Source organism: Barbatula barbatula, assembly GCF_947034865.1.
Source record: "Barbatula barbatula genome assembly, chromosome: 15".
NCBI classification, from domain to species: domain Eukaryota; kingdom Metazoa; phylum Chordata; class Actinopteri; order Cypriniformes; family Nemacheilidae; genus Barbatula; species Barbatula barbatula.
In genome coordinates, this window is record NC_136778.1 from 2,470,168 (window position 1) to 2,479,397 (window position 9,230).

Here is a 9,230-nt window from a genome sequence, read left to right on the forward strand (position 1 = left end):
AAACGAGAATAAACCAATGAGCGTCAAGCTACGCTCTGACCCGGATGTGCAGTAAATAAACGGCCCGGGTGATTTTAAAGCGTTCAATATTGCGTTCCGACGTTTCAGAATATTGAAATACACGTTCTGCGTGTATTTGTACTTCATTCATGTATTTTAATTAATTTGTTACGAGAAAGTCACGCGAAATCTATTTTAAATGACATAGTTTGGCTACAGAAATAGTTATTAGTAATCGAGCTATTATGTAAGAATACTTCCGGTGGGTGGCGACATATCCCACTTCTGTAGTCCTGATGAAACAAAATGCACATTTTTTATTTTATTTATTTATTTAAAATATCAAGATTTACAAAGAAACATGGCCGCATAACAATCCTTTTCTTCAGATTAGGATACAGAAAACATATAGCCTAAGGGAGCAGCTCTTCATACAAACAAGAAATGTAGTCTTAGTAAATAAATAAAGATTATTTAAATAGTAGTGTTACTGCACTGCTTTTCAATGTCACTTGTTCATTCTTTATTAATATTGTTTTATATTATACATTTATTCATATATATATATATATTTTAATACATTGTTGAAAAGTCAACAAACCTATGAATGACACACATCATGGGAATAATGTTGTAATATATGTTATATTTCAGCATCTTTATAGTTGTCGCCCTATGGATGAACTCAATTGATATTGCTCAAAATGCTCATGTTTTCATGTGTACCAAATCAGAACATTACACTGCACAAAACAAATCCTTCTATAATAGTATGTTTATCTAAGACTCTCATTGTAGAAAGGAGATAATAACATTATTCTGGCTTGATTTTCCACAATTATCATTATTACCAAACACAAGGCAACACAGGATTCAAAGAGTTCAAATATGTTTATTAGGAGCAAGCTGATAAAATGTTTATAGAAGCCAAAGCACTCTAAGGTACATATTTGATTTTTGTAAACTGCAATGAGACTTGCAGAAAATGTTAATAAGGGATATATAATATAAAATATATAGTAAATACAGTAACATTATTATTTATCATATGCATTCAGCACGATATACGTTTATCAAAAGTGGCAATGCTGACAGTAGTTGTTAATGCCCCTCAAGAGTACAGGACTGTAAAATACTAACCCTACTCACATTCAATAAAGCAATGGATTCAGTACGGTATAAATTTACTTCAAATACTAACTTAATCATGATGCTTTATGCATGAACACTCAATAAACTGTGACCTAGAATAAAAAGAGTTTATAACTGAAAGAAATCAAAAAGCCAAAACAACGAGGTGTGTAGAGGTTTGAAAGTGTCTGCACGTTGCATTTGTTGGAAAAGAACAGAAAAGACGATGCTGATAAAGAAGATGAAGGTATTCGTGGGGCTAGTGTTTCTCCTTCAGCATCTGAGCACTTCTGTCCTGTAAAAGCCAGTGATTCATTCCAGTTTGAGCAGCTCCACATCGAATAAAAGGGTGGCGTTGGGAGGAATGACCCCTGGGTGACCTGTTGCCCCGTAAGCCATATCTGGGGTGCAGGTGATCTTCGCCCTCTGACCCAAACTCATCTGAATTAAGACAAAATTTGAATCGGTTACTTATTGGAAATAAAAAAAAGAAATAAAACCAAACAAAGAACAACCCTCGTGTTCAAAGACCTGCTGGTTGTGATGAGTGTTTAGTTTCTGTACAAATCCAGTGATTTGAGCCACGCAGTTACCTGTGCTACTCCTTCCTCCCAGCCCTTGATAACTTCCTGTCGGCCGATCTTGAATTTAAAAGGCTTGTTTCTGTCTCGCGACGAGTCAAACTTTTTGCCGTTCTGCAGCATTCCTGCAATTAAACAAGAAATGTATAATACGCATTACCATTTAATCAAGTCAATGTTATTTTTATAGGCTTTTTTACAATACGCCTTTTTTGTCAAAAGGAAATCTCTTAGATCAGACAAAACACATTGACTTCCATTTCATGAACACAAAACCACTGTGACATTTCTCCAAATATCTCCTTTTGTGTCCCACAGAAAAAAGGCCAAAAACATGTTTTGAAGGCTGAATAAATGATGATAGAATTTGTATTTTTATGTAAATTATCGCTTTAACTTATATGAACAAGAACAACTAGAGTTGTGGTTCATCATGCAGGGAGTTGTGGGTAATTACCAAACACTCAGTAGCAGATCCCATCACGAGAACATCCTGAGACATCAGTTTGACAGTAGACAGAGGTCATACAACCCAATAAAGAAACACAGAACACACAGCTGCTCTGAAAACAGGAGGTGCCCGTATCTACATCAACCATCATGTTTAAAAAAGACAGTAAGCCCTTTCTTTTCTTTCTGCTCTAAGCTGAAATGAAGCGGTCAACGCTAAAGATATTTGTGTTCTGTCACTTTTAATAGCAAGACTAGTGAAACTGAAGACACCACTAGTACATTCTACATTTGACTCCTTCAATTCAGCTTGGCACCCATCCCATCCAACAGATTTAAAACTCCAGGAGTGGTTTACAGTCACACAGTTCTCTCCAAATCTCATGAGGTATCTAAACTCAGATGAGAATGAAATATGAAACATTGGCCTAATTCGCCGGATTATTCCGATGGTTTAAGCAGGTCACCTTTTGCCTCTGTCTATAAGACCGGCGGAAGAAAGAGAGTAAGATTTGCACAAAAACACTCCAGTCAGCCATGAAGTAAAGTGACGATATTATTTTAATGTAGGCCTACCTAAAAAGCCTCTTAAAATAAAGGTGTTTCGAAAATATTCACATTTTACTACATTTTAGACTTGCTGTTGCCTTGGACAGGTTATAAATTTACAAAAATGAAAACTTTGAAAACTTCATTTATTGATATCAAATAAAATGCTGGCCTAAAGATGGAGCTTAAATAAATTTAAGGCACTATAATTATAATGATTAAAGAAAACTAAAATAAGAAATAAATGAATAATTAATGAATTAGGCTTATATAGCAAAATGAACAAAAAATAAAATGACAAAAGCATAACAAAATTTGCAAAAATATTTCTAAAAATAAAAGCAGACTTAAAATTTGCATAATAATTAATACAGAGTATGTAAAGTAACAGTAACATGTTATTATAACGTTTCATTTGATAACATTAGTTGACGCATTAGTTAAACTGAAACAGAGTTATTATAGATTTGTTTAGTTTTATTCATATTTTATATGAGCTTTTATTTATATGTCAATTTTAGTCACATTTTTAGCAAAATTGTTTTAGGCTTTGGTCCGTTTACTATGTATATTGTATGATGCTGTATAATATGAATTATTTTTATTGTAGTTTTTGTTTATTTTTTATAATTTTGGTGTGTATTTCAGTTTATTTCTGAGGCAACATTTCAGTTTTTTGTTAAGTAAAATTTTTCCAATCATTTTCAAGGAACAGAACACGTTTTAATTTAACAATTAACAATAAATGACCATTAAACCATACTATATTTATTATGTTCTTAGTTCATGTTATTATGAAATCTTATTTTGGTGTTCCCAAAATAACTCACAACCCAAAAGCAGTACACTGTTCTGCAATAATATTGAACCCCATTAAACAGCGTAAACCATGTGAAGGAGATATTTCGGCGACACTCCAAAAATATCACGAGTCAATCCGATATAAGTTCCATTACGTGTACAGATCACCGTTAAGTTGTTTCAGTAAGAACCAAGTCTTTCATCTCTTTGTTTATACAGAATCAGACACACCATTAGAAGCATTTACTCCTCACGGTCTGATTCATGGCGAGGGAGATATGAAGATCACTTCAGTACAGTTCGGTATTAACTTTCACTCCTCCCTGGATTTAAAAGGAGCAGGGACTTCCAGGAAGCCCCCCGCGTGGGCCAAGATATCTGCATGGTAGGATCTGTTCCAAAAGGACGATTTATGATAACAGCAGACTGTTTGACTACAAAAGCTTATTTGAAAATTATAGCCTGCTTAGCAGCTGCAATAAAAACCAGCATTGCCAATTCCAAAAGAAACAGCCAGGTTTTGGGAAGGAAACGCTCCAGGATGCTTCTAGTAAAGACACTTTAAGGCCCGTATCTGCAGCGTCTCCCCCGCGACTCATTCTGTGATTAACATCAGCGCCCGGCTGGGCGGAGGCTTTATTCTGGCTGAAGGATGTGGTTGGGGCCGGTCTGATCCAGTGACCGTCTTCACTGGAACATCTCTGAGGTCATTCTCGGTTCCAGCGCCCTAGCGTGAGGGATCAGTGTGAAAGAGTTTGGATCAGGAGAGCAGGAGGAGGCCGGGAGGCTATTTATACACCTCTGCATACAGTATCCATCTGAGAGCCGGCAGCCGGTTTGTCCAAGTCAGCGACAAATGTAATCAGACTCACATGGTGCCTGCACGCATCTGACATTTCAGTTAAAAACATGCCAGAGCTCAGCATCGGCTCATGTGTCGACATGCAAAGAAAAAAAACAAGGAACAGCGTTTTAACAGCATACCTGATGTCCATCTGTTGCAAAAACATGATGTCATTAAATAATAATACATGTTCTATAGAGCTACAATGCCATGTGCACTTTTCTGGTTCGCTCAAATCATTTTGCGGACCTCTTTATGTTTAATGGAGAATTAAAAATAATGAAATCTGTCCAGACATGATCATGGCGCTTGTTTCATTGACCTGTGGTTCTCACACTGAAACATACTCTGAAACAAAACGTAATGAACACACCCAAGATTACAGATTAAATCCCCGCTTCAACGCCTCGGCTTCACGAAACTAGACACCGACGACAACGAGTTTCCCTTCATGGCCATTAGAGCATCCTAATCCTGCAGCTCCACGGGGGGCTCAAGTCCACAAATCTCTCAATTATACATAGAGTTGCCTTTGTTATTAATAGAGATGCCAGTCACATGAGGTCCGATGTCTTCCTGTGCCCTAATAATAAACCCCAGGGGATCCAGCGGGACTTGCCTAATTGATTTGTTCTGCCCGACTGGATCAGAGAAAGGTGTGTGGGGGTGCTCACTGCTAATTCAGGCGTTAGGTCTCATGAGTGATAACATCCATCCTGTTTGGTTTGGCTCGCGACCACCAGCCATCCGCCGATAACACACAACACGAATGTTCCTGTCATGAACGCATGCTTTCTGCCCACTCAATTCGAAGATAATGTCATTATAGTCTATGAACATGGTATTTATCGTAACACAAATGCTTTGAGTAATCGTAATCCTCTGAACAAGAATATTTTATGATGAAGATACAAAAAACCCAACAATCCAAAAGAAACGTTTCTTTATGATCTTCTCAACAGATATCTGTATTAGCGCACAAGTAAACAACTCCAGGCAGAATTCTGATTTCGATCAGATGCTAGAGACACTCAGCAGGCGGCACCGCATGCGCAGACGGACTATAAGATGCGCTTCTGGCAGTCATTAGCACTCAGAGCAGCTAACAGGGTCAGTCCCATCGCATACGTCAATACGGTCCTTCTGCAGCACTTAATATAGCACTGCAGAGCCTGAGCGGAAACTGAAGCACACACGGCACCACAGACGGCCAGATACTCAGTATTATTCAGTCACAGACAGTTTTGGGCTAAAATGGACGGGGGAAAGATTTGGAACAGAAGTAGAGTTCGGCAGATAAATCTAGGATTATGGTAATCTTGGTTTTATTTTAAATGCCGTCTCTGGTGACTTGTATTTGCAGCCTAGATGAAGAAAGGCATGAACGGGACGGTTCACTAAAAAAAAGAAAATGTTATGATCATTCATTCACCCTCATGTCATTATCTGTATCTGACTCTTAGGTTAGCACAAAAGAAGATATTTTGAGACACGTCTCAGTTGTTTTCATACGATGGAAGTCAATGGGGTTCAATGTGGTTTGGTTAACAGCGATCTTCAAAATATCTTTTGTGATGTGCAGAAGAAAGAAAGTCAAACGGGTTTGGAATGACATGATGGAGAGTAAATGAACTTTCCCTTTAAACAGGTGGGTCCAAAAGTCTGAGATCGCATGCAAAAAGGCAACAAAGAGAAGCAAAATACATCAAATACTTGCTTTTACTTTACTTCTGGAAATAATACAAATGTGCAATTCATTTTGTATATTCTAAGCTTCTGTATGTCTTTATATTGATGGTAGAGAGGATGACCTGAATCTTTGTAAGAGAGATATGGGGAGTTGGAAAATCTCACGCACGGATGTGCCACAGTACCGTATACGTATGTTTGGAAACAGGCCACGAGACTATTGGCCCAAACAATATTTAGCGATATTTGTTTTATAAACAAAAATGACTTTTATCTTGGGGTATCAGACTCAGATTTAGTCATTTGGCAGACGCTTTTATACAAAGAGTTCAGGGATATGTCATACAAGAGCAACAGTACGATAGGTGCTAATACAAAGTTACTAGTTTCAACAATGTTGAATATGATATGAACATAATGAGAGGAAGAAGGAAACATCTTGTCTAGCTGGAAACATCCTGTGTGTCATGTCATATAGGAAAAGACCAGACTTTGAGAAACAATCACGAGCAGGACTTATACACAATAAACCACACTGCTGAGGACCCTACAACACTTATACTTCTCTACCCCAATCAAAGAGAAACATTGAGAAGAAGGAAACATCAAACAAAATTGGACGGAATGTGGTTATCGACATCCTGTTTCCTGTCTGATTCTGGAGTCTGCGGAGTGCACCGACTGGCTCAATGAAACCTTCAAAAACACATTTACAACAGCAGACGTGACAGATTGTTTACCTATGTAATGTACAACGCATGTCTGTCCTTTCTTCGGAAAGGTTCTTCCTGTAAAGAGATAAAGAACGAGACAGTTACACAGATGATTCATGGCATGTGAATACCTTCATATCCAAAAATGAAAGGTGATGAGAGAGGCATTGCAGCCAATGACTTAATTCAATAGCTGATTGTCTCTGCTGACCTTTCGCTGACCGTCTACAACGACTGGGGAAGGAGATGTTGGATTTGAGGTTTGTGACATTAAAAGACCTTGAAAACGCCCTGCAGTCTTTCGTTTGTCTTAAAGCCCGAAAGCACCACTGCATGTCCGGTCATGAGATTTGGGTTTGGTCTCTGGCCTGACCTGCAGGGTCCTGAAGGGCTCATCTGGAGAAAGCGTATGCGTGTGTGTATGTGTGCTGTATTCAGGAATTCTTGACATGATGGCAGGCTGACGGGGGTCAGATTGGGTGTCCGTCAAGAAGGGTCCACAGACACAAGAGAGTATGGAAAAGGAAAGTGCCATTACATTGCTTCCTGACACCAGTGACCTCAGCGGGCAGTTCCTCAGATTGTTTCCTTGTGCCAACTGTTCTACGTCTGAAAGGCGTCTGTGCTCATTCACGGCGACTCCTGCATTTATTTAAGGCTTCTAGGAATCAGGTATTTATGTTCGTATGACTCACTGACCTGCGTCTGAAGAACGATCAGACCCAAATACAGCACACTCATAACCTTAAAAAGCACCATGTTTAACCTATCAGCTTTGAATTACTACCAGGCCAGATCTTTTCTAGATCTTCATAAAATAAATGCCACTAGGATATAATGTAAAAATGTATAATAACCTAATTTTGGTTTATCTGTCATTTATTTTACACATCATATACGAATCTATATATATATATATATATATTTGTGTGCATGTGTCACCAAACAGGCAAAGCTGCAGTCGGTATACATAACACACATCTTACTGTGCCATGAGAATAAGATCAGGTCTCGGATACACAGTGACTGCCAACTGTGCCGAATGATCCTGCCAAACCCCCAGGGATTACTATCAAAAGACTTGTCTAGCCAGGGCAAGAACCCTGCCATCTGATACACACACACCACCAACATCCAACCCAATGTCCGATACAAAATCAGACAACTGCGTTATGCAGACTGAGTCCAGCATATGTGTTTCAGAGTCTTTATTATGTCAAACAGCAATTCAATGAGATTCTGGACACGAAAATGCGACTGACTTTATCATGCGTCTGCCGTACGACGATAAAGTATCGCGAGAGCTTAGCGGGTCTTTCGAGTCGCTCTCGCGGTACTTAGTCGTCATACGCAGACCGGTCTGCGCAGCGCCGATCACACTTATACCCTTAAATGTTGGTCTGGTGTCAGCTCCTTTTTATTTGCCCATAAAAAGATTGTTTATTGGTTATCTCTTAAAGATGTTATACGTTCATACACTAATGATTGTAAAATGTTTGATTATGTGGTGAATTTCTATATTTTACATGGCAAATATTATATTCACAAACAAAAGTTTGTAAAATGAGTTATTTTTGTTAGAACTTTATAAACAACCAAAAAAAGTCAAGTTGTTAAAATGTTTGCAGACGTTATTTTCAACTTAATATACGCGGCCTGTTTTGTACCATATAGTGTTTGTATGGATGCTCTATTTGTGTTTTGTTTTATTTTATTGTATCCATAGGAAAGAGGAGAAATACTTTCTTCTTTTCTCTCTCTTCTTTCTCTTCCTCTTTGTGTGGTCTATTGTCTGATCTGTATGATATTGTTACTTTCAAAGATTTATATGCATACAAAATTAAAATAAACACTTAAGTGACGTATAATTACATGTCTGTTTGTTTATTTTTCTTTCTTTCTATGTCTATGTTCCAGGCTGAACATGCTATTTATTGAACACCCTGTATGCACATGAACACCTAAGTTATACTGCGACGTGTCATCTCTATGGTTAAGTTCTATAAATAAATCAAGAAGTCGATCACAGATCTATTCAATCGCGGACTAGACGGACTCGAAACGTCACAGCGATGTTACATTTTGTTACAAACCTGGCCACGGCTTTAAATGAACAGCAGGCGTTAAAAATGCATTGCATAACGTTACACATACATACCATGCAACAGAATCTCGTGTTTAGAGCGTGTTTAAGTGTTAAAGTAATGAAGCGCTTGTAACGTTATGGCGTCTTACCGTCTCCCGGTGATATTATTTCAACTTCAACACCCATGATACCGGAGCGAGTGAATCCTCCAGCAGAAAGTGACCGACTGCGGTGAGGGAGAGAAGGAGACTCTCAGAGAGACACGGCGCTGATGTCACTCCGCCCACCGACATGAATGCGACGGTCCACGCGCTTGGCACAAAATACATATACACGCTATTTTATTTAAATAATCCCTTGGTTCATTTTGCATCCATGTGATGTGG

The 9,230-nt window shown here is 38.4% G+C and overlaps 1 protein-coding gene across 2 annotated transcripts; it reads right to left on the reverse strand.

Annotated features, from left to right (window-relative positions):
• Positions 1 to 874: 874 nt before the first annotated feature.
• Positions 875 to 9,177, reverse strand: fkbp1b (FKBP prolyl isomerase 1B). 2 transcript variants are annotated; one of them, XM_079474251.1, is made up of 4 exons: positions 8,994 to 9,146; positions 6,786 to 6,833; positions 1,725 to 1,837; positions 875 to 1,572 (listed from the first exon to the last, which is right to left on the reverse strand). In XM_079474251.1, exons 1-4 carry the CDS (start codon positions 9,028 to 9,030, stop codon positions 1,444 to 1,446), a joined length of 327 nt encoding a protein of 108 aa, XP_079330377.1. In that variant the 5' UTR covers positions 9,031 to 9,146; the 3' UTR covers positions 875 to 1,443. The 2 variants fall into 2 exon arrangements, with proteins under 2 accessions (XP_079330377.1, XP_079330378.1); XM_079474252.1 differs by lacking the exon at positions 6,786 to 6,833 and having other exon boundaries at positions 8,994 to 9,177.
• Positions 9,178 to 9,230: the final 53 nt, after the last annotated feature.

Coding starts and splice junctions, on each gene's coding strand:
- fkbp1b (XM_079474251.1), bottom strand. CDS start 9,030: ATGGGTGTTGAAGTTGAAATAATATCACCGGGAGACG. Junction 1,838..6,785: donor ATGCGTTGTACATTACATAG/GTAAACAATCTG, acceptor GTTTAATTGCAG/GAATGCTGCAGAACGGCAAA. Junction 1,573..1,724: donor GGGAGGAAGGAGTAGCACAG/GTAACTGCGTGG, acceptor GTCTTAATTCAG/ATGAGTTTGGGTCAGAGGGC.